General features: G+C 41.1%; 1 protein-coding gene across 13 annotated transcripts in view; it reads left to right on the plus strand.

The window, feature by feature from the left end:
* Window positions 1-26,604, plus strand: part of LOC141110752 (uncharacterized) — a 263,647-nt gene that overhangs the window by 16,599 nt on the left and 220,444 nt on the right. For all 13 annotated transcript variants that reach the window (XM_073602320.1, XM_073602329.1, XM_073602321.1 and 10 more), the window contains exons 5-11: window positions 550-669; window positions 3,781-3,855; window positions 7,765-7,845; window positions 11,152-11,232; window positions 13,594-13,692; window positions 18,838-18,906; window positions 21,237-21,317. In XM_073602320.1, coding sequence (XP_073458421.1) covers window positions 550-669; window positions 3,781-3,855; window positions 7,765-7,845; window positions 11,152-11,232; window positions 13,594-13,692; window positions 18,838-18,906; window positions 21,237-21,317 — 606 coding nt within the window. The remainder of the gene's footprint in view (window positions 1-549; window positions 670-3,780; window positions 3,856-7,764; window positions 7,846-11,151; window positions 11,233-13,593; window positions 13,693-18,837; window positions 18,907-21,236; window positions 21,318-26,604) is intronic.

Here is a 26,604-nt window from a genome sequence, read left to right on the forward strand (position 1 = left end):
CTCATGTGCAAAAAAGAAAAGGCAAGAAGCATTAAATACAGTTCAGTATTATTATTATTTTTTCATTAATTATATATTACCCATTCAATTAAAGACGTTGAAGCTTTATCTGAATGTGTGTTTTGATAAAAATATATTTCCCTTCACTTCCTGTCTTTTAAAACCATTGTCAGCAGGACAGGAAGTTAGGGTGGGTCTCTGTAACAAAGCAGTATGCATCCAACATTTATTAAAATAAGCAATAGTTAACATATACAAAGATGTAAAAAGACATTTCACTTTAGCAGCTACACCATGAGACCAGTAAGAGAATCCCTGTCACATCAGTAAGAAGTCTGAACAAAGTGCGTACCTATAAAGAAGAAATAGCATACTCACCTCACATACTACCTAGTGAATGCCATTCCCTTGCAGAAATATTGTCCCCAAAATCTGCAGGGTAACTGACACTTTCAGAAGAGACAATCTTCAGCAAATACATACAGTATATTTATGAATTGTCTTACATGCTAAAGGTTCTAAAGAATGATCCATTTTTACAATGTACAGGTAACAAAGGTGGTGCTAACATGGATGGAAAGGTTGCGGTAACCAGTGGGATTGCTGGAATAAAGAACCTTGGGATTGGAGGAAGTGCTGATGTGAGCTCTGTGCTTAGAAGTCAAATAGGTAAGTTGAAGAAATGGCTGATTCTAGAAATAAGTAAACTAAAAATCGTAGTATTTAACCATTTGACCTCAGTAAGGTTTTACCCACTTCCTAATCAGAGCATTTTTTACTGTTCAGCACTGTGCTACTTTAACTGGCAATTGCTCAGTCATGCAACACTGTATCCAAATATATTTTTTTTTTTTCACACAAATAGAGATTTCTTTTGGTGGTATTTGATCATCACTGAGCTTTTATTTTATTATTATTATTTTCTACTTTCTGTCTTAAAACATATCCAATAAAATCAAATGTCTTCAAAAATTTAGGCCAAAATGTATACTGCTACATGTCTTTGGTAAAAAAAAATCCCAATAAGTGTATATTAATTGGTTTGTGTGAAAGTTATAGCGTCTACAAACTGGTATGTATACTGAATTTTATGCTGTTTTTAAGCAGTTCTGACTTTCTGACTGCCTATCACATTTCCTGAGATGCTAAAATGCCAGGACAGTACACATACCCCAAATGACCCCTTTTTGGAGATTAGACACCCCAAGGTATTTGCTGAGAGGCATTTTACTACTCTGGGGGTGTCTACTTTCCCAGAAGGGGTGTTTGAACTGCCCTGGCCTTTTAAGGCCTTTAAAAACTTTATGTGCATGGCCAGCATTAAGAGTTTTTGCCACACACCCTAAGTTGGGCATACATGTAATGTTCTTTTTTTCATTCAGCTTATGGGCTGAATGAAAAAAAGATCCTAACAGATTGCTTCATTCATATCAATCTATGTGGAAAAAGAAATTTCTACCAGAAAAGTGTATGCCCTACATTAAAAGCTTCCGCCACACATCCACCCACATCCATCCACTTCTAATGCTGGCCATACACATAATGTTCTTTTTTTTGTTCAGCCTATAGGCTGAATAAAAAGAAAGAAGCTAATAAATTCCTCTGTTCATATGGTTCGATGCGGATGAAGAAATCTGCCACTAAAAAGTGAAAAAAATATATGCCAAGCATAGGAGCTGAGTCTAGAATTAAGTAAGTTAAACTACGATATTTAGTTCTTTAGCCACTTGCTTACTGGGCCCTCTATACTCCCTTTATGACCAGGACAATTTTCAGCTTTCAGTGTAGTTGCACTTTGAATGACAAATTTTTATCATTTTTTTGAGACAGGTAGAGCTTTCTCTTGGTGGTATTTATTTCACCACTGTTTTTTTTTTTTTGCTAAACAAATTAAAAAATATGGACAATTTTGAAAAAAGCAAAACTTTTTTTTTTTTACTGTAGTTTCTGTTATAAAATTTTGCAAATAAATATTTTTTCTTCTTCACTGATGTGCGCTGATAGGCTGCACTGATGGGCACTGATAGGCTGCACTGATAGGTGGCACTGATGGGCACTGATGAGGCGGTACTGATAGGCACTGATGGGCACTGTTAGGGTGCACTGATGAGGAGGCACTGATAAGGGGCACTGATGGACAACACTGATGGGCAGCATTGATGGCCACTGATTCGTACTGATGGGGCTGCACTGATAATGATGATCAATGCCCTGATTATCTGTATACACTTCCCCTGTCAGGGTCGCCAGCTACCGACTCTCCCCTCCTCACGTTGTGACAGTGCATGAGGAAAGTACTGCTGATATCCAGCAAGTCTATTTACACTGTGATCAAGTGTGATTGGTCCTTTACCACGATCTGTGATCGATACTCACCCCAGCGGGTGCGCAAGGGATGGGGTTCTGGGAGGACATCCATGGACGCACCTCCCAGAACCACAGAGGCGCGCTGTAGCCGTCTTTCGGCTTTCCTCCATAGTTGACATTTTAGATTTTTTTATAGGTTATGAGTTGGAAGATGTGAATGATGAGCTAGAATTATTGTTCTCACGCCAGCATTAACAGTGAAATGTCACGTAGTTACATAGTAGGTATGGTTGAATAAGGACAACAGTCCATCCAGTTCAACCTGGGTAGGTGTACGTGAGTCAGTGTTGATAATCATTTCCCATATCCCTGTATATTTTGTTCTTTAAGATGCGCGTCCAAAACATGTAACATGTGATAACATATGTAGCACAATCATTGTTTTTGTACAAAAGGCTTACTCACCACATTAGTTTATGTTCTTACAGTATATGTGGATACCTGGAAGCAGGGGACAATTTATTATTTTTTACTTTTTTTTTACACTCAACACTTTACTATCCCATAGGAATTATTAAATTGAGAGTATAGCCTCATGTAGAAGTTTGGTTTGAAAATAACAAAGTACCATCATCCGAGTTGATATATAGAAAAATAGAAAAAAGGGGATGAAAATGGGAAAATAGGACAGTTGCTGAAGCTGGCCATAGATCTATTCCCAGATCTATATCCCATAGGGAGCCAATAGCATACTGCAGTGACAGGTTCTCTTTATTTGAAACATCAGGGGTCTGTTAGACCTGATGCCTCCCCTCAGTTCCAATGAAGCTAAAGGAGCACAGATTTTTGCTCCATTACCTTCTTTTCTGGCCACAGCAATTGGGGAAAGTAACAGGCTAGGCCATAAGTGAACTAATACATTTAACTTCTTTGTTTAATCACCAAAGCAGTAATCAGTGAACAGATGTTCACTAATCCCCCCCCCCCATGTTCCGCCACCAACACCCACCATGCCAGTCCCGAGTCCACAGCTGGGACAGTGGAGCCTGGGATACATGGCTGGACAGTCATCAGGAGGACAGTACTATTAGCAGGCTGTGGAAGTGGTAGTGTGGCTTTACAGCCACCTTAATCACTTCTACCTGAAAGCCCATCAGCAGGTGAACAAATTGAAAAACACTGCCAGCTGCTACATTTAACAACTTGGGCCCCGTAACTTGTAAACCCTTCATGACAAGGTTATATTTTGCTATTTAGAACTGCGCTACTTTATCTGCTAATTGTGCAGTCATGCAACGCTGTACACAAAGAAAATTTAAATAATTATTTTTCCACACAAATCGAGGTTTGTTTTGATGGTATTTGATCACCACAGTTTTTCTTTTTTTATTATTATATTATATATATAAATGAAAAAAAGACCGTCATTTTTTTTAACAGCAATATTATTTACTTACTTTTTTTAAAAAACAGGCAATGTCCAATTAGGTGGTATCAAGAGCGGTGTCCAAGTAGGTTCAGCTTTTAATGGAGGACAAGACAACAAAGGTAAGTAATAGCTATTTTAAATCATCTTACTTGCAATATTTTTTTTTAAGTGGATGTCCAGTCATACATTTTGCTATCAGTTTTTCTTTACAGTTACCATTATTGATATCAGCGTGCACACCATGCTGTCTTGTAAAACATTTTAAAAAGATAATGCTAACTGTATTTTTAAAGTGCAACTATGGGCAAGGTAATAATGAAATGCCGTAAATATAATGCAGTCTGTCACTAGCACTAACACAGCAGTTCTTGAATTTCTTAATTTAGTTTTCCACTTCTTGTGACAGGTCAAAGGGGTCCAGCAAGAGTGGCAATTACAAGTTTAAGACAAACAATTTAACACTGCCAGGAATGCATACAACAGTCAGCTATAATTTATTTACTTAAATCTGTTTTTCCAAAGAAAACATGTTACTAGAACTGTTTAAAAAGATTTAGCTCGAGTTATGCTTTAATTTGTTTACTTACTTATGGTCCACTTAAAACTACAAGTCCAAATAGGATTACCCTATCCACAGGGTGACAATGCAGCTGCATGATTTCACTGCAAAATTAACAGTGTTGTCAACCTGTTAAAAGAGAACTATGTGAATGTAAAAAAAAACAGTCGGTCTGATGCTGCACCTGTCCCCTGCCACCTCTAAGACCAAGAACTGAGCACTCAGTTCTGTCCTTCTAGTGCCAGGCTGTGGTGGGGATGGGAGTGGCTGACTCAGGCTCTCTATGGCTCACTGAGAGTTTAAGCCAACTGCTGGTCAGACATCTGAGTGCGACCCGACTTTAAATTCGGGATCCCTCCAGAGCCTTGACTGGCTCGGTGACATCAGCCAACAACGGACTTAACCCACTGTCGACTGAAAACAGGTCAAAGGAGTACAGAACAAAGTGCACTCCTGTGGACCATAGGAGAAGTAGGCACCAAAAGAACTACTTCTCCTTTAAAGGAAAAGGGAAAAAATGATCTACAGGCAAGATCAACATGTAATAAAATTATGTTACCAGGGACACTCTAAAAACAAAAACTGTCCTGTTAATGCAATTCACAGACTACAACATACAGGTCATTAGGAGCAAGCTCCACCCTAGGTATCAAAAATATTATTTAGTATGCCTTTAAATTCTCCCTGTATGAAATTATAAAAAAAAACATACCTACTCTTCCATGGAATCCACTGTGTTCTTTTTGAAGGTAAAGCTCTCCTTTGCTCAGCACTGCCCCCATTGTGGCCATCTTAAAGGGTGATATGGCTCATGCAGAGACACACTGTGGGTCTCTTCTAGGTTCCATAATCCTGGCAGAGGCCATACAGCATGTTTGTGCATGTGTCAGATTCCCTGATGCAAATGCAGACATGTGGCTGGGGTTCTTCTACATGTGTGCACCCGGGGCATTTCTGCACATCCTCCTGGGATATATGACATAGACATTCCAGCAGAAGCAGCTGGTGCTCAATATTTGGGGGGGGGCAGCAAACAAAACTGGCCCCCTCATTCGCACTACCGTCCCCGTGGGATGAACGGAAAGGTGGTGATCAGTGGATTTACCTTAGGAGGCTGATGATGAGGTAGTGCTGGATCCCGGGTAGGGCTCCTGGAAGCTTAAAGAGGCTGTTGCTGCCCCTCCGCCTCTCCACCTGCTGCTCCTCGCTCCAGCTTGCCGAGGGTAAAGCAGGGGCCTTTGCTTCTCTACCCGGCCAAACAGGTGTTGCTTCTCCTCCTAGCCGAACAGGAAGTGGGTCATGAGACTAAGACTCCCTGGCCAATCAGGTCTCAGGACCCGCTTCCGGATTGGCTGGGAGGAGAAGCAGGATGACATTATCAAATATTTATTTGCTAATGGCACACAACTGGGTGGGTTTAGGATGCAGTGCTCTGTGCCACAAGCCCACCCTTTTTTTAAGCCAATTAGAGGCTCAGGCTCTAATCATGTGCTTCAAAAAAACATTGAAATCCATGTGTCTGGTGCCTTGCATGTAGATTAGGGGCCAGGCACATAGATGAGGGGGCAGCGCCCCTGCGTCCCTAATTAAGCTGCCGCCACTACATTCCAGTAGACAGCAATGCTCCTGCACATAATTTTCGCCTTGGCTTTAGCAGAATTAGGAAAGCAACTCTGCTACATAATGTTAACAAAGTTATTTACAGTTTAAAGAATACGTGTTTTTCGCAATTATGCAAGATAGTTGAAGGAAGGCCAAGGTGGAGGCATGTTATTTTGATGGATGAAGATCCACTTTAAGTATAACTTTATATGTTAATAAAATATATAGATATACCTATATTAGTCTAAGGTGGTCTAATTAAATAAATAGGATAGAGAGCAAGTGTTTGTAACTAACCTTTACCAGTCATTTACACATTACCTTTAACCACTTGCTGACCAGCCACTGTCATTTTACTGCGGCAGGTCGGCACGTTCCCGCGAGCCGTTATAGGTGTATGTCGGCCCTTTAAGCAGGGATAGCAGGCACTCGCCGGCTGCACTGCGGGGAAACCGATGCATGTGGCCGGCGGTCGTGATGACCACCGTCCACGCGCGATCGCAGGCACGAGAGCCAGAACAGGGATGTGTGTGTGTAAACACACAAATTCCTGTTCCTACTAGCTAGGAACAACGATCTGTCGACTCCTCTAGTCAGTTCCTTCCCCCTACAGTTAGAACACACACTGAGGGAACACAGTTAACCCCTTGATCGCCCCCTAGTGTTAACCCCTGCCAGTGACATTTACACTGTAATCAGTGCATTTTTATAGCACTGATCACTGCATAAATGTCAATGGTCCCAAAAATGTGTCAAAAGTGTCCGATCTGTCCACAATGTTGCAGTCCTGAAAAAAATCGCCGATCACCGCCATTACTAGTAAAAAACAAAATAAAAAATATACACCCTTTTGCGATTCTTATTATCAAAAATATATAGAAGAATACAGATCGGCCTAAACTGATGAAGAAATTTGATTTTTAAAAAACATTTTTGGGGATATTTATTATAGCAAAAAGTAAAAAAATATATATTTTTTTTTCAAAATGGTACCTATTTTTTGTTTATAAGCGCAAAAAATAAAAAACGCAGAGGTGATCAAATACCACCAATAGAAAGCTCTATTTGTGGAAAAAAAAAGGACATCAATTTTGTTTGGGTACAGCGTCACACAGCTGGCCGTGCAATTGTCAGTTAAAGCGACGCAGTGCTGTATTGCAAAAAATGGCATGGTCATTAAGCAGGCAAATCTTCTGGCCTGTAAGTGTTCAAAAGAGACGTTCGGGATTTTAAAAAAGATAAACATTTATACTCACCTAAATGAATGCAGCATCGATTCAATGCTGCATCTGTCTCCCACAGGCTTTGCTGTTAGAACTAAGCGATTAAACACTGATGATTGCTCAGTTCTGATCCTTCCACTCTGAGCAGAGAGCCAGGACTGTCAGTCAGCGCCTCTCTGCTTTCCCCACCAGTGCTCACTGGAGCGCTGGGCTGTGGAGGGGGCAGGGGGGCCTTGCTCAGCCTCTCAGCGGATTGCTGAGAGGCTGAGCCAGGTGATAGTTCACTCTTCTGGGCAGATACCAACCATATGGTCAGGATTTTTCCTGAGCCTGGCTCAGCTGAGTGACATCAGCCTGCTTTAGCCCGCTGTCAGCTGAAAATGGGTCACAGGAGTTAAGAACAAACTACACTTCTGTGATCCATAGGAGAAGTATGGCCAAAAGCTCCTTTTTTTAATCTAGTTACACCAAACTGCAGACAATATGTTTCCAATTCATGCAGAATACAAACTTTGATCTATGTGTGTGTTTTCTAAACAATAAACAAGCAGGAATACTTAAACACTTCATCAGTACTTCACATTTGTTGATATTATCGTGCAAGTTTCTATTTTTCTATTAACTGTATTTATGTATTAAAACAGTAAATGGCAACGCCCAATTAAGTGGCATCTACAGCGGTGTCCAAGTAGGTGCAGCCATGAATGGAGGACAAGACAACAAAGGTAAGCTATATCTTTTTTTTTTTTTTTTTAATCTAGAACTGTTTAAAAAGATTTAGCTTTAATTTGTTTACTTACTTACGGTCCATTTGAAACTACAAGTCCAAATAGGACTACCCTATCCACAGGGTGACAATGTAGCTGCATGATTTCACTGCAGAATTAACAGTGTTGTCAACCTGTTAAAAGAGAACTATGTTAATTCAAAAAACAAACAGTTGGTCTGATGCTGCACCTGTCTCTTGCCACCTCTAATGCCAAGAACTGAGCGCTCAGTTCTCGGTCTTCAGTTGGCAATCTTGAGTCAGTCAACGGTTGGGAGTGGCTGGCTCAGGCTCTCTGCGGCTCACTGAGAGCTTAAGCCAGGTGCTGGTTAGGCATCTGAGTGGAACCTGACTTTAAAGTCGGGATCCCTCCAGAGTCTTGGTTCAGTGACATCAGCCAACAGCAGACTTAACCCTCTGTCGACTGAAAGCAGGTCACAGGTGTGCAGAACGAAGTGCACTCCTGTGATCCACAGGAAAAGTAGGCGCCAAAAGAACAACTTCTCCTTTAAATGAAATGAAAAAAAAAAAAACAGATCTACAGGCAGTTACCAGGGACACTCTGAAAACTAAAATTGTCCTGTTAATGCAATTGACAAACTTCAGTTCAATTTAGTATGCCTTTAAATTCTCCCTGTACGAAAAAAAAACAAAACATACCTACTATTCCATGGAATCTACTGTGTTCTTTTTAAAGGTGAAGCTCTCCTTTGCTCAGCACTGCCCCCCATCATGGCCATCTTGAAGGGAGATATGGCGCATGCAGAGACACACTGTGGGTCTCTTCTAGGTTCCATAATCCTGACAGAGAGTCCCCACAGCATGTTTGTGCATGTGCCAGATTCTCCGATGCATGTGCAGAAATGTGGCTGGGGTTCTTCCAACTTTCTTGCAGAAACCCCGGGCATTTCTGTGCATGTGCACAGCCTCCTGGGATGTATGACATAACCATTCCAGGAGGCTGCATAGCTTCTATACATAATTTTCACCTTTGCTTTAGCAGAAATAAGAAAGCAACTCTGCAACATAATGTTAAAAAAGTTATTTACAGTTTGAAGATTAAATGTTTTCTGCAATTATGCAAGATAATTGGGGGGAAGACCAAGGTGGAAGCATGTTGTGCTAATCGATGAAGGTCCAATTGGAAAAATTCTGTGAGCCACAATGATCTTATGCCTTGCTTGTGCTACCTCCAGCTGCATGCGCTAATCACGCTTCATATAACGTGCATAGGATAAATTTACAAGTTATGCGCTGCGCTTGGGTGACCCCAAAAACAAAATTAATAATAACCAACTTTGTGCTTACTAGTGCGATAATGTTAAATACAAATAATATGAATGTTGAATAAATAAACAAGGTGTGAAAAAACAAGTGCTTGTTACACCATAAATTAGTGCTTATTAGTGTTTTTTACACCATACATAGTGTCTTAATCAACATAAAAAGTGTGCTTAGTGCTCAATACACAGTAACCTACTTTTCTTAAATGAAAAAAAAAAAAAAAATTGTTCTCTTTGGCACTCTCAATAGTGTGTTCTCTTTGGCACTCTCAATAGTGTGTGCAAATAATGTCCAGCAGTGATAATAAAAAAATGCGTGCAGGTGGTGTTCAGCTGTGACAACAATCCAACATCATGCCCCCTGATGATGACACGTGATCCCTGTGTCGAAGACGCGTAGGGGAGGGGCCAGGACAGAGAGACTGACACAGACTTTACACCAGCGCTGTCTCAGCACAGCATACCGCACCAAACTTCCACTGATTTTGCATAGAAAGCCGTTATAGTATGGTGCACTGACGCACCAGTGCCATGTGAGTACCGCGGTGTGGGGAGCGTTTTCTTTTAATAAAAGTATTTTGACTATATTACACTATATAGTTTCCTTTTCATTCTATGTATGGAGCCACATTGTTTCCAGCTGGAGGAGTGGAGCAGACACTGAGACTGAGCCCAGGGGTGGCTCCAAAGCAATTTTGGACTCAGGGTAGAAGTTGAGTCACACACTCTGAGGTGAGCACGTTAGCTTAAGGGGATCACGAAGGAGCACAGGAGCATGTTTTGCAGCACTCAGGATATCTTCGGCATGATGTTGGATTGTTGTCACAGCTGAACACCACCTGCACGCATTGTTTTATTATCACTGCTGGACATTATTTGCACACACTATTGAGAGTACCAAAGAGAACAATTTTTTTTTTTTTTTCATTTAAGAAAAGTAGGTTACTGTGTATTGAGCACTAAGCACACTTTTTATGTTGATTAAGACACTATGTATGGTGTAAAAAACACTAATAAGCACTAATTTATGGTGTAACAAGCACTTGTTTTTTCACACCTTGTTTATTTATTCAACATTCATATTATTTGTATTTAACATTATCGCACTAGTAAGCACAAAGTTGGTTATTATTAATTTTGTTTTTGGGGTCACCCAAGCGCAGCGCATAACTTGTAAATTAATCGATGAAGGTCCGCTTTAAATATAACTTTATAAAAACTTTATATAATATATAGATATAATTATGTTTGTCTAGGGTATTAGGTCTAATTAAATAAATAGGACAGAGAGCAAGTGTTTGTAATTAACCTTTACCAGTCATTTACAAATTAGCTTTAAAAAGAGATGTTCGGGATTTTAAAAAGATAAACATTAATACTCACCTAAGTGGATGCAGCATCGATCCAATGCTGCATCTGTCTCTCACAGACTCTGCAGTCAGAACTAAGGGATTAAACACTGATGATTGCTCAGTTCTCATCCTCCGCTCTGAGCAGAGAGCCAGGACTGTCAGTCAGCGCCTCTCTGCTCTCCGCACCAGTGCTCACTGGAGCACTGGGCTGTGGAGGGGGCAGGGGGGGCCTGGCTCAGTTTCTCAGTGGATCACTGTGAGGCTGAGCCAGGTGACAGTCCACTCTTCTGGGCAGATACCAACCATATGGTCAGGATCTTTCCTGAGCCTGGCTCGGCTGAGTGACGTCAGACCGCTTTAGGCCGCTATCAACTGAAAACAGGTCACAGGAGTGCAGAACAAACTACACTCCTGTGATCCATAGCTTTGGCCATATTTCTCCTTTATTTAATCTAGTTACACCAAACTGCAGACAAGATGTTTCCAATACATGCAGAATACAAACTTTGATCTATGTGTGTGTTTTCTAAACTGTAAACAAGCAGAAATACTCTTCATCAGTGCTTCAAATTTGTTGATATTATTGTGCAAGTTTCTATTTTTATTAACTATATTTATGTATTAAAACAGTCAACGGCAATGCTCAATTAAGTGGCATCTACAGCGGTGTCCAAGTAGGTGCAGCTGTGAATGGAGGACAAGACAATAAAGGTAAGTTACAACTGTTTTTTAAATAAACTTACTTGCAACTGTCTAAATAGAAGGCCAAATGTCTAAATAGAAATGTATCAATAGAAATGAAAAGCAATTTGGTTTCATCATTTGGACAGTGTACATAGCAATAATACAAATGTGTTTCTTTGTGTTCGGTATTTAATGCAAAGTACCACTGTCAAGTAGGAACATTATTAGAATCAACATATTAGGAGTTGCTAACAAATTTTGTTTACCTTTTGTTTTACATAAATCACAATTTTCAGAACTAGTTAACCTACTGTATATAGACCAACTTTCCCATCTAAAAATAGGCCTATACATGCAAATGTCCACGCTTCTATTTCCATGTACTGTCTACATTTCTTTGGATCACTTTAGTGCATTATTTATAATGTGTTATTACTATTTTGTATACATGGCTTACAATTTATGTTATCATTTAGAATGTAAGATCATTTTTGTGGAAATCTGGCTGGTGTTGAGTAGTGGTTTGCCACTTTTTATATCGGTCTGAATGTTTGGATTTTGTAATATATACCTAACCAGGGCAGGACTTAGGGTGTTGGGGGCCCCTGGGTTTGAGTCACTTTCGGGTCCTACCTTCTATACATTACTTTAAACCTTTAGTTTTCTTTTACACGCGCCACTCTGATATCGTTTGTCCACAAACCTCAAGATAAGAGTTTAAGGAATTTTAAGGAAAAAAACTATTTAAGGAAAAAAACTTACATTTTAATGCTCATCAATGCAGCCTTGCACAGGGTCCATCTGCATGCTTGTCCAGTGTCATTTGCAGCCTTGTCAGTGTCATTTGCAGCCATGCCCAGTGACATTGCAGCCTTGTCAGTGTCATTTGCAGCCATTCCCAGTGACATTGTAGCCTTGTCAGTGTCATTTGTAGCCTTGCAGCCTTGTCAGTGTCATTTTCAGCCTTGCAGCCTTGTCAATTTCATTTGCAGCCTTGCAGCCTTATCAGTGTCATTTACAGCCTTGTCAGTGTCATTTGCAGCCTTGCAGCCTTGTCAGTGTCATTTGCAGCCTTGCAGCCTCCATCTGCAGCCTTATCAGTGTCCATCTGCAGCCTTTTCTGTGTCATTTGCAGCCTTGCCCAGGCTGCAGTTAAACTGCAGTGACTTGTCAGTGGCACTGCAGTTTAAATATGGCACCGCTGAGATACACAGAGCTGGTCCTGTGTATCTCGGATTCTGTCGGCTTTTCTCGGCTCCCTTTGCAGTCCCGCCCAGTCCCACCCTATGATGGACATAACACAGGTCCAATGGTGGGACTGGGCGGGACTGTGAGAGGAGCCGAGCGCCAACATACATAGCCGAGTGTACTCGGCTAGCTCCGCTCACAGTCACACCCAGTCCCTGTGTTATGTCCATCATAGGGCGGGAAATAGCCGAGTATATCCGAGTACACTCGGCTGGGGCCCGCGAGGCCCCCTATTGGGCAGGGCCCATGGGCTTGAGCCCAGTCAAGCCCAATGATAAGTCCGGCCCAGTACCTAGCCAGTAAACAGATGTTTGAGATAAGAGGATAACAGAACATTATGAAAGCTATTCTAAAGAAAATAAAACAGAAGAAAGTAAAAAAAAAATTGAACAATAATTTTGTATGTACTTAAAAAAAAAAGATTGCTTTTAAAGAAAATATGATTTGCCTTTGAATTTGACCACAGTGGAAATACAGTCTTTTATGTTTTTACAGTTTAATTTTCTATCTTCTAGGTAAATGATAATGGTTTCTGGTCCATTTTATTTTAAGGTTCACAGGTTTCTAAACAGATGTTTTATATCTGTTTTGGACACCAGTTACCCATTGCACTATATATGGAATGGAAAGAGTGAATGGGATGGGGGGGGGGGGGTTAGCCTCATTATAAATAAAATATGGTTATCTTTTATGCCTCCTGTTGGCATACCCAACTAAGAGGCAGCTACCTGGTAGAAGGGCAAGACCAGATTTGAAGTAGATTCCTTTTTTTAGCTCTGAGGCAATCCACATGCAGAGTATTGTACTTTCTACTATATAAGCAATCTAATTGAGAAAGGTGCCATATTAGCTTAGTAACATTCCAAAGGCTTTAAACCTCGACACAGACAGATGTCTAATGCAAATGTGTAAATATTGAGGTTTTGAAAAAAAATATGCTATGTGTAATATTATATTCATGACATTATATATTTCATTATAATTTTTAGTAAGATTATAGCGTCCCATAGACTGAAACCTGCTTTTTGCAGTTCTTTAGAACCAATAAGGGCCAAATTTGAGGTTCTCAATATCTTGCAATCTTTCCAACACACCAATACACAACATTTCTAAACAATGATACATTTATACAATTTACAGGTAACAACAAAGGTGGTGCCAATGCTGAAGGGACTGATGTAAAGAGCCTTGGGATTGGAGGGAGCACTGATCTGAGTTCCATGTTTGGAAGTGGAAAAAGTAAGTAGAAGAAATGGCTGAGTCTAGTATTAAGAGGGTTAAAATATTTCGTTTTTTAACCACTTTCTTACTGGGCACTTATACCCCAGTGCAGTCGCACTCTGAATGACAATTGCGTAGTTATAAAACACTGTACTGTATAAGAAATTTGTATCATTTTTTTGAGACAGATAGAGCTTTCTTGTGGTGGTATTTAATCATCACTGGGTTTTTAATTTTTTGCTAAACAAATGAAGAAAAAAGGATAATTTTGAAAAAAAAAATAAACTTTTTTTTATAGTTTCTGTTCGAAAATGTTGCAAATAAATATATTTTTTTTCTCCTTCATTGATGTGCGCTGATGAGGCTGTACTGATGGGTACTGATAGGCTGCACTGATGAGTACTGATGGGCACTAATGAGGAGGCACTGATAAGGGGCACTGTTAAGCACTGATAGGCGGCACTGATGGAGACTGATGGGCAGTAGTGATGGGCAACACTGATGGGAAGCATTAATGGACATTGATTATCTGTGTACATGTCGCCTGTCAGGATTACAGCTACTGGCTCTCCTCTTCTCATGCTGTAAAAGTGCTTGAGGAAAGTACTGCCGATAACCGGCAAGTCTGTTTACACTGTGATCAGCTGTGATTGGACACAGCTGATCATGTGGTAAACGGCTGCTGTGATTGGTCCTTTATCATGAACTGTGATCGATGCGCGCCCCCCAGCGAGTGCGTGAGGGGCATGGTTCCGCGAGGACGTCCATGGACGCATTACCAGAACAACAGCCGCACTGTAGCTGTCTTCCAGGTTTCGTTCATAGTTGGCAGTTTCGAAAAAAACTTTATAGATTATGAGTTTGAAGTTGTGAATGATGGGCTAAAATTATTGTTCTCACTCCAACATTAAAGCATAAGTTCAACTTTTCGGGCAGAATTTCACTGTCCATAGTAAATACTGTAGAAGCATTTTCCAATGCCATTTCTGGCCCCGCCATCCCAATGTGCTTTTCTCTCACTTACCTCCACAGGATATTTAGAATCTTGTAAGTTTATTTGTATTTTTGAACGGATTTTCAGATTCCATCACTTTTTGTAGCTTGTATTAGCATTCACTTTCTCTGTTAGGTCATTTCCCAGAAGCCTTCACTTCCTTGTTGCATCGCAGAAGAGGGTGTGATAGGGTGTGTTCACCACTCTGGACCACACCTTCCTCATTACAATACCACCTTCCACCCACTCCCTATACAATCTGATTGCACAATCTCCTTTAGATCTCCCATCAGCTATGTAGTACAAGGGCCTGTCTGATTGGATACAAATTGAATGTAATCCTCTATTCCACAGTTCTGAAAAAATGAAAAGGAAATTGTACAGAGATAGTACAATCAGATTGCATAATGTATGATCATCGTTATACAAGTACATAGGAGGGAGTGGACAGAAACACAGTTGTCAGACCTCGTTCACATCTCCAAGTAGTGAAAACTCACATTCCTGCATGCATTTGTTTTGGGTCTTTTGGAGCGTTTTCACTCGTCACTCATAGGGCAACCCATTCACTTGAATAAGCTGCCCTACGCATGACAATCGCCCCAGAGGAGCCCCAAACTTTTTTTGGAGTGGAGCATGATGTGTTACCGCAGTTTTTTCTGCATTTGCTGCACTTGGGGTGCCTTTAACATTTAATGACAATACAAGCACGATGCACATTTGCAGCATTTCTGAAAAGCATGTCAAAGCACACATTTTCTGTGCAGTTTGCCATGCATTTGGAAACACACAGATGTGAATGGGGTCTCATTGTTCTTGTGTAAAGCATCAATTTTACTTTTAACCCCCATTCACACCTAGAGTAGTGGGAGTGCATGTTTTTTGGCTTGTTTTTCCAGTGACACACATAGGGCAGCTCGTTGAATTCAATGGGCTATGCTATACCTGGCAAAGTAGCTCATGGGACATTTTTGCATGATTTTTTAATGCATTTTTCACCTGTTATTTCATGTGGCAAAATGTGTGTTTGCTTCTGTGTTTGGTGTGCCATTAACAATTAATGATACTGAAAGCACAACTAGGTAATTTTAGGAGAATAAAGGTGGCCATACACTATACAATCTGATTGTACAATCTCTGCACAATCTCCTTATGGGGCGTACACACGGGCGGACTTTCCGACCAGACTGGTCTGACGGACTTTTGACAGACTTCCGACTGACTTTTTTTATGAACCGACTTGCCTACACACGACCGGACTACGGACGGACTTGCCTACACACGACCAGACTTTCCGGCAGACTATGTCCTCCGGTCTTCCCAACGGAGTTACAACGGACTTTCCGAATGAATGGACTTACCCACACACGAACAAGTCCATTCATTTTGAACGTGACTCGGGTACGACGGGACTAGAAAAGGAAGTCAGATTGACGTCATAAGGGGGCGTGGTCATTGGGTGATGTTGACCACGCCCCCTTATGACATCGCAGTCCCAACATGCCCAGGGACTGCGACTATATAAGTAATTGTGGAGCGCTCACACAGCATTACAGCGGCCGGAGAGCGGGAGAAGAACCGGACACCGGGAGAAAAGGCCGGAGAGAGCGGCAAAGTTGGAAGAAGACCCCCGAAGTCGGAAGAAGACCCCCGGAGCTGTCTAATAAATTACTTTAAAAACCTGTGTAGTGTGTTTTTTTTACACTTTTTCCCTAGGTAAATGGGTAGGGGTACGATGTACCCCATACTAATTCATATAGGGTGGGGGGGCCGGGATCTGGTGGCCCCCTTATTAAAGGGGGCTCCCGGATTCCGATAAGCCCCCCCGCCCGCAGACCCCGACAACCAACAGCCAAGGTTGTCGGGAAGAGGCCCTTGTCCTCATCAACATGGGGACAAGGTGCTTTGGGGTGGGGGGGCCGCAGGGTGCCCCCCTCCCCCAAAGCACCCACCCCCGTGTTGAGGGCATGCGGCCTGGTACGGTTCAGGAGGGGGGGCGCTCGCTTGTCCCCACCCCCTTTCCTGACCGGCAGGGCTGCGTGCCCAGATAGGGGTCTGGTATGGATTTTGGGGGACCCCATGCCGTTTTTTCGGCGTAGGGGGTTCCCCTTAAAATCCATACCAGACCTAAGGGATATCATCGCCTCCCCCTCACGCTCACCGAAATAGGAAAATTTGTTTTTCCTATTGCAGCGAGCACGAGATGTAGTACCCTGCCCCTGCATCGTATCTGGTCCGTCGGACCAGCATACAGATGAACGGGCTTTCCGTTAGGAACTGAGTCCGGCGGAGTTACGACGTAAAGATTTGAAGCAGGTTTCAAATCTAAAGTCCATTGGATTTCCGACCAAAACTGTCCGTCGGAAGTCCGATGCAGCCCACACATGGTAGGATTGTGCGCCAGATTCGGTCCGTCGGACCAGTCTGGTCGGAAAGTTCGCCCATGTGTACACGGCATTAGATTTACTAAAACTATATAATAGGCGGACACACTATCAATCCAATCACTCTGTATCCAATCAGGCAGGCTCTTGCACTACATCAGGGGTGTCCTGTGGGCTGCATGTGGTCCCAGGGAGTTTAGCATGCACCCTGTGCCCGTCTGAGGAGACGCTGGGGAAGCCAGGCAAATGTATGCATGGAGGAATGCCAGGGATGCTGTGAAAACTTAGTTGATGGGTGAAGGTGTGCTAATGAGGTCAGCTGGTAAGCTCCTTCCTGTGTCTTACTGGCTAGTCTGTCCTGTCTGTATGCCAGGGAGTTTATGAAGTGATCTGCAAAATATAGCCATGGATGAGGTAGGCCTCTTTTTCAAAATCAAAGAAAACTTGTATTTTTGCGCAACAGAGGTGCATTAATGGTATATTGGTACATATGGGAGCTGGATTTTATAAAAAGAAAAAAAGATAAACTTAGCCTTCAACAGTGATATGTAACATATGTAGCATAAGCATAGTTTTGTACAAATGTTCACTTGCTACATGCATTAATGTTCTTATGTGTGAATACCTGGAAGCAGGGAACTTTTTCTTTTACAATTTATAATTTTTTACTCTTTTTTTACACTCAACACTTTGCCATGCCGTAGGGAGCCAATAGCATACTGCAATGACAGGTTCTCTTTATTTGAAACAACAGGGGTCTGTTAGACTTAATGCCTTCCCTCAATTCCAATGAAGTTAAAGGAGCACAGATTATGCTCCATGACCTTCTTTTTTGGGCCACAGCAACTGGGGAAAGTAACAGGCCAACCCAAAAATGACCTAAAACATGTAATCAGTGAACAGGTGTTCATTAACTTTTCTTTTACACAAATAGAAGTTTGTTTTGGTGATATTTGACCACCACTGTTTTTTTATTTTTATTATATAAAATGTTTTTTTTTTTTTAACAGCAATATTTTTTACTTCCTGTTATACAACATATCCAATAAAAAATAAAATTCCTTCATAAATTTAGGCCAAAATGTATTCTGCTACATTAGTATAAGAAAAAGAGGTAACATCTAGGGGTAATAAAGGGGTTAACAGTGTGCCTAACAATGTGTAATGTGTGCTGATTTTACTAATCAACGTGGTTGTTTTTTTCTCTCTACACTGCAGGGAGAAAAAAACAGCCACATCACTACTCCATGTACAGAGCCCTGTGTTGTTTGTAAATACTAATCTCTAAGCCAATCAGCAGGTCCCAGCTATAAATCATTGGACGGGACCTGCTGACCAACATTTGCTGCACCAAATTACAGCACAGATGGGGTAGAGGGTGCTCGTGTGTGTGCCCCCTACCCGTGAATGCCAGATCAAGTACAGTATTTTTGCAGTGAAGCATTATGCTGGTGGTTAATAACACAATAGTGGATTTCCTCCATGGGTGTCACATGATTGTAACTTCATTTAGGGTCTTTAAAGGGGTTGTAAATTCAGTTGTAAAGGGGTTGTAAAGTCAGAAAGTTTTTTATCTTAATGCATTCTATGCATTAAGATAAAAGCCTTCTGTGTACAACAGCCCCTCCTTGCCCGCCTAATACTTACCAGAGTTCCATCTCTGTCCAGCGATGTCCATGAGGGTCTCGGCACGAATACCTAAACAGCTCATCAGTGCTTAATGTTTTTTGATATTATTGTGCAAGTTTCGATCTTTCTATTAACTGTATTTATTTAATAAAACAGGCCAATTAGGTGGCATCAACAGCGGTGTCCAAGTAGGTGCAGCTTTGAATGGAAGACAAGACAACAAAGGTAAGTAATAGCTTTTAAATCATCTTACCTGCAACATTTTTTTTTGTTTAAGTGGATGTCCAGAAAAACTGTTTGCTATCAGTTTTTCTTTACAGTCACCATTATTGATATCAACGTGTACACCATGCTGTCTTGTCAAACATTTTAACAAATTAATACTAACTGTATTTTTAAAGTGCAACTGTGGGCAAGATAAAAATGACATGCCGTATATACAGTATAGTACAGTCTGTCACTAGCACTAACACAGCAGTTTTTGAATTTCTTTATTTATTTTTCCATTTCTTGTGAAAGATCAAAGGGGTCCAGCAAGAGTGGCAATTACAAGTTTAAGACAAACAATTTAACACTGCCAGGAATGCCTACAACAGTCAGCTATAATCATTTAACTTATACTTGTTTTTCCAAAGAAAACATGTTACTAGAACCGTTTAAAAAGATTTAGCTCAAATTATTCTTTAATTTTTTTACTTACTTACGGTCCATTTGAAACTACAAGTCCAAACAGGACTACCCTATCCACAGGGTGACAATGCAGCTGCATGATTTCACTGCAGAATTAACAGTGTTGTCAACCTGTTGAAAGAGAACTATGTGAATGCAAAAAACAAACAGTCGGTGTGATGCTGCACCTGTCTCTTGTTACCTCTAATGCCAAGAACTGAGCGCTCAGTTCTTGGTCTTCAGTGAGCGGTCTTGAGTCAGTCAGGGTCTCTCTGTTCTATCCTTCCAGTGCCATGCTGTGGAGGGAATGGGAGTGGCTGGCAATGGCTCTCTGCTGCTCACTGAGAGTTTAAGCCAGCTGCTGGTTAGACATCTGAGTGAAACCTGACTTTAAAGTCGCGATCCCTCCAGAGTCTTGACTGGCTCAGTGACGTCAGCCAACAGCAGACTTAACCCGCTGTCGACTGAAAGCAGGTCACAGGAGTGCAGAACAAAGTGCACTCCTGTGATCCACAGAAGTAGGTGCCAAAAGAACAACTTCTACTTTAACGGAAATGAAAAAAAAACAGATCTACAGGCAAGATCAACAGGTCATAAATGTATGTTACCAGGGACACTCTGAAAACTAAAACTGTCCTGTTAATGCAATTGACAAACTTCAATTAAATTTAGTATGCCTTTAAATTTTCCCTGTACGAAAAAAAAAAAGAAAACCATACCTACTATTCCATGGAATCTACTGTGTTCTTTTTAAAGGTGAAGCTCTCCTTTGCTCAGCACTGCCCCCATCATGGCCATCTTGAAGGGAGATATGGCGCATGCAGAGACACACTGTGAGTCTCTTCCAGGTTCCATAATTCTGACAGAGAGTCCCCACAGCATGTTTGTGCATGTGCCAGATTCTCAGATGCATGTGCAGAAATGTGGCTGGGGTTCTTCCAACTTTCTTGCAGAAACCCGGGGCATTTTTGTGCATTTTTCGCCTTTGCTTTAGCAGAATTAAGAAAGCAACTCTGCAACATAATGTTAAATAAGTTATTTACAGTTTGAAGATTAAATGTTTTCTGCAATTATGCAATTGGGGGGAAGGCCAAGATGGAGGCATGTTGTGCTAATGGATGAAGGTCCGCTTTAAATATAACTTTATAATAACTTTATATAATATATAGATATAATTATGTTTGTCTAAGGTATTAGGTCTAATTAAATAAATAGGACAGAGAGCAAGTGTTTGTAACTAACCTTTACCAGTCATTTACAAATTAGCTTTAAAAAGAGAAGTTGGGGATTTTATAAAAGATAAACATTTACACTCACCTAAGTGGGTGCAGCATCGATCTGATGCTGCATCTGTCTCCCACAGGCTCTGCAGTCAGAATTAAGGGATTAAACACTGATGATTTCTCAGTTCTCGTCCTCCGCACTGAGCAGAGAGCCAGGACTGTCAGTCAGCGCCTCTCTGCTCTCCCCACCGGTGCTCACTGGAGCGCTAGGCTGTGGAGGGGGCAGGGGGGCCTGGCGCAGCCGCCTCTCAGCGGATCACTGAGAGGCTGAGCCAGGTCACGGTTCACTCTTCTGGGCAGATACCGACTATATGGTCGAGATCTTTCCTGAGCCTGGCTCGGCTGAGTGACGTCAGACCGCTTTAGGCTGCTGTCAGCAGAAAACAGGTCACAGGACATACTTCTCCTTTATTTAATCTAGTTACACCAAACTGCAGACAAGATGTTTCCAATTCATGCAGAATAGAAACGTTGATCTATGTGTGTGTTTTCTAAACTATAAACAAGCAGAAATACTTAAACACTTCATCTGTGCTTCACATTTGATGATATTATTGTTCAAGTTTCTATTTTTCTAGTAACTGTATTTATGTATTAAAACAGTCAACGGCAATGCTCAATTAAGTGGCATCTACAGCGGTGTCCAAGTAGGTGCAGCTGTGAATGGAGGACAAGACAACAAAGGTAAGCTATAGCTTTTTTTTTTAAATCTTATTTGAACCTTTAGTATTAAAATTGTGCACCCAACAAACTTTTTTCTGAGTTTTGGATGAAGTAGGGAAAAGTAGGACTAGAACCCTTGCGCTTTCTGATACCTTTTCTATTGAATTGTATTGTAACTGTACAGTCTGCCCTCATTTTGCAAAGCACTGTGGAAACTGATGGTGCTAAATAATTCCTGCGCAATAATAATAATAATAATAATGATAATGATAAGAAGAAATAAAAATGCTTTACTTTAGTTGAGTAGAGAAACGTCAGCTTGGGTGGGGGTGCTGGATCATTTCGTTTATGTGATTTTCCCAGTTGGAATTTCATCCAGGCACAGAATCTTCTTTTAAGGCAGCTCTCAAGAGAGTAATAGTCATTGGTTGGTGCATGACTGCAAAAGGCTAATGAAGCAATAAATACAGTCCAGTTGTAGTGTTTATTAAATTACACATTCAGTTAATGCACTGGACTATATTAGATTTTTATTTCTGTCTCTCTCTTACTTCCTGTCTGGGTGAGTGTCTCTAACAATTGTAGTAAAAACCTGACATGCATCTTAAACCCTCTTCATACACTTTAAAATTCCACAATGTTGTCAATAAATGAAAACAAATGTGTCTTCTAGGTACTTGGCATAACATTAAGTAGGCTATATTTATTTGCTGGATGATTTCCTTTAAATACAGTATATGTTGTAAACAGCTAAATGGCTCACATTTTGCATGTCAGAAAGGGCTAGCTATTGGTAAATATTATAATAGTTAACGAAACAAAAAATTGTTGTAAAATGCATTACATCATTTTATTCTTTATGCACTATAAAATGCTATCAATATAGCCCCGCATTTTTCACGTACTTGGGGGGTACAAAATACAAGAGCTCTTACAAACTTTTCTTTTTCAAAATTATAGAGGATTACACATCTGCAGAAACTGTTTACTAAACAGAGGTCTGTTTAAGAAATAATGGGAGACATCCAGTATTTCAAAGGCATACAGTATATATTTGAGTATACTCAGTTTGTAATTTACTCCATTTGTACATTTACATTTACTACATTTAGGATTGGCTACTACCTTGCAACATATTTGCTTGCTTTAAAAGGTGGATTGAATCTTGGTAATGCAGTTAGGGTGTCATTTGGGGAAACAAAGTGAGCCAACTGTACAATTAAATGCATGTGGAATAGTTCAGTATGGATTTAAGAAAACTGAAGAGAAGGTCATAAAGATGGGAAGTTTAATTTTCCTGCTATTTGTTGTTTCAGTTTAGCAGATAAGCCATGGGGTCATTTAAAGAAACCTTGTCACATAATTAAAAAAAACCTGTAATGAAGAAACAGAAAACTCGCCTCACTTAATACCACCACCACCACTGTATGTTGCTCTGTTTCTGAAATATTGTCTGATGGGTTATGGACACTTCCAGGAGTGTCAATCTCCAGCAAATACATATATGTAAATTGTCTTACATGCTATATGGCCATGCTGTTGTTCAGCCAGTGTTTTTATCCTGGCACACCAACAAGAGCCAAGAGCCAGGTTCTGGCCATTTCTATAGACTGCACTGCAGTTACGCAACATAGCATCATTTGGATCCCCCCCGCCCCCCCAACTGGTGATCTGACAATGAAGGAGCAGCAGCATTCTGATGAGATCACCTCTGTGCTTTCCCTTCCTGCCAGCATGTTCCCACTGTAGACAGAGCAGCTCACCCTGATTGGCTCACACTGGTGCCCCACCCCCTCTTCCAGTCCAAGAACAAAAGTGCAAGTGTTCAGTAAAAATGTGCAAACTAATATCAAGGCAGATTTAAGTACTTATGCCAGAAATATGTAAAATACATTTAATGTTTCCAAAATGAATTCATACTGGAAATGTGATTTTTGGTATTTTTCCTTTGTCACTAAATGGGCAGACAGAGTTTTGAAGACAAAACCATTTTTAGAGAGTATACAGCAGGCCTAGAGGAAATGAATATGACTAGGGAGAAATCACTATAAAGTTCATTGGCATGTCTGTGTTACGGGTTGTGGATGTGTGTTGAGATCTATATGCTCAGTAAACGTGATCCCTTAACTTATCCACGGTAGCCTACATGAATTCAATGCATATGCTGAGGACCCCTTTGCACTTACTAAGATTGCCACCATTCCCAAAAGCTCCCGAGGAGCTACGTGCTGATGTCACGCCACCGCTGCTTCCATTCTTGGGACCAGCAGCTACATCCTAACATGGTATATTTACACTCTGCTATACCTGTAAACTTTGGTGTGTGGATTTAATGGATGGATAGAAGCTAATTTTATGAATAACATACTACACTGTATACCTTTTATTGTGCCTCTGGTGTGGTGAGTCTTCCTCCTAGGCTTGATATATTGGTGGTGCTACCTACCTCCTGTGTGAGTGGATGATTACAAAGTGAATGGATTCCCATACTGTGTTTCCCTGTCTGTGCTAAAGCGCTGTCTGCTGCCATTCTGATGCAGCTTAATAGCTGGTGAATGTGCAAAGGTGGTGGCTTGGAGCAACACATGGTGATATAAATCCCACATTTTTGTTGGTTATTTTTGTCATAAGTACAGTATATTATTTACACTTTGGTTTTTGATTATAATATTATTATATTCATTCTTGATCACGTAGGTGCAGCACTTTTATTTTCACATTTTATTTTGGGGTTTGTGTACTTGTGTTTTCCTTACTTGCTAGCTGCCTAAGTATTGCACTTGTCCACTTTTGGAGGCTAAGCAGGGTCAGGCTTGGTCATTACTTGGATGGGAGACCGCCCTAACTTACTTGCTAGCTGCATAAATATGCTCTTTTTCCCTAGCGCTGACTATTCCATTTGAATTTATCCTTTAAATAAAAGTTAGTATGATTTTGTTCTTGATAATGGACATACAATAATTTAGGTTTTAATCATTAATTTTTGTCCTATAGATGAATTATAATGATTTTTGGACAATTTTGTTTTAAAGTTTAAAGGTTTTTAAACTGAAGATTTACAGATCAGCCATAACCTTATGATGACCTGAAAGACGCCACTGCCATCAGGGAATACCATGTCCATGTAGGGTTGTATTTGGTCAGCAATAATGTTTCGGTAGGTAGTGTGCATTAAAGTAACATCCACATGAATGAAAGGACCAAGGTTACCCAGCAAAAGATTGCTAAAAACAATTCACTGCCTCTGCTGGCTTGCCTTCTTCCCATAGTCCAACCTGGTGCCATTTTTTTCCCCAGGTAAGTAATGCACATGCATCTGGCCATCCACATGATGTAAAAGAAAATGTGATTCATCAGACCAGGCCACCTTATTCCATTGCTTTGTGGTTCACTTCTAATGCTCACAAGTTCATTATAAGCACTTTTGGCTGTGGACACGGGTCAGCATGGACACCCTAACTAATCTGCTGCTCCATAAACAACAAATTGCAATGCCCAATTTTTTCTGCTTTTAGCACATCAACTTCATGGACAACATGCTTACTCGCTGCCGAATATAGGTACACCACCGACTTTCGGATGCTGTTCTAATGAGATAATCAATACTATTTACTTTACCTGATAGTGATCTTAATGTTATGGCTGTTGGGTGTATATCTGTTTTGGACAACAGATATCCAGTGCAGTATGGGTTTGCTAAAGAGAAAATCACCAAGGCAACTGTCTAAAAGGAGGGAGAGAGAGCGGCGCCACTCTGAGTGTAGTATTTAAGTTAAAATCATTAGGTTTAATTAATAACATTTAACTCACATTTGAGTAGAAGTATACAGGCATGTGTGTGTTATAATCAATCCATAGGATTCCCTTCAGTTCAGCTGGGCAGGGGTGATCATCAGTCCCGGCTGCTCAGGTGGCCTCTGAGGCTTGATGTGACCAGTGCAACAAGCACGTCAGCCATGATGGACAGGGGGCGTGGTAGAGCTCATGTTCGGAAAAATGCATGCTCCTTCATCATGCCTGATAAAGGAGAACGCATACTCCAAATGCGAGCTCAACCACCCCCCTGTCCATCATGGCTGACGTGCTTGTTGCGCTGGTCACATCAAGCCTCGGAGACCACCGGAGCGGCCGGGACTGACGATCATCCCTGCCCAGCTGAACTGAAGGAAATCCTATGGATTGATTACAACACACACATGCCTGTATACTTTGACTCAAATGTGAGTTGAATGTAATTCATTAAGCTTGATGATTTTAACCCGAATACTACACTCAGAGCGGCTCCCCCTCTCTCCCTCTCTCAGTTGCATACAGAGTCATCTTCCACTCCATACAGCTGGCTGCCGACACTGACACTGGCCAGAATCCTTTACAGGTCTGACTTCAGTAGTATATGGACTTTTGCTCCTTAAGAAATACCTTGGACTGTTGGAAATCTTTTAATTATTACCTCACTAGTTGCCTACCTAGCGCTCCATTTTTACCTTATCCAAAACGTGACTTTACTGTATGTAAATTTTAGTTTGCACTAATGAATTCTGTAAGGAACTGACTTTTTAAAACAAAAACTAAAGCCGGCCATACATGAACCAAAATTCGGCCGGTTCAGCAGAGAAGATCGACATGGGTACAAAAAGCCTATATTTTTAATATGTGATTACTGCCAGCTGCCACTAGTAGTAAACATTGTGGAAGGTTCCCTGCACCCCCCACCGGCAGAACACAATTACGCTGTAGGAGATATTTGCACTAATGAATTCTGTAAGGGACTGATCTTTTAAAACAAATGCCAGCCATAAAGGGATCGAGATTCAACTGGTTCAGCAGGGAGATCGACTTGGGTACAACCAGTCTGTATTTTTTACGTGTGATTACTGCCAGCGGTCATAGCCACTATTGTGTTCTACCCCACTGGCAGAACAAAATAGCTCTGCAAGAGACATTCCCTTATCAACACTGACCGTGTTGATGGAGGAATTGAGCATTTTTTTTTCCTTCCACAGGTGGAGGAAGGAATGAAAATCAATCATCTATGGGCTGCCTAAATTACAGAATTCCAGCCTGAGATTTTAAGGCTGGGCTTCTCCTAAGGGTCACAGAAGTGCAATTTGTTTTGCACTCCTATAAACCCATCTTCAGCAGAGAGTGGTCTGAAGTCCACTCTCCGCTGATGTCACTGCCATGAGTCAAGGCAGCACGCCATCCCAACTTCCCAAGTCTGGATCCGCCAGCTGTCTTGATTGATGGCAGTCTCAGCGAGCCGCCGAGATGGCCGCTCCCCGCCCCTCCACAGCTCAGCGCTCCAATG

Source organism: Aquarana catesbeiana, linkage group LG10, assembly GCF_042186555.1.
Source record: "Aquarana catesbeiana isolate 2022-GZ linkage group LG10, ASM4218655v1, whole genome shotgun sequence".
Lineage (NCBI taxonomy): Eukaryota > Metazoa > Chordata > Amphibia > Anura > Ranidae > Aquarana > Aquarana catesbeiana.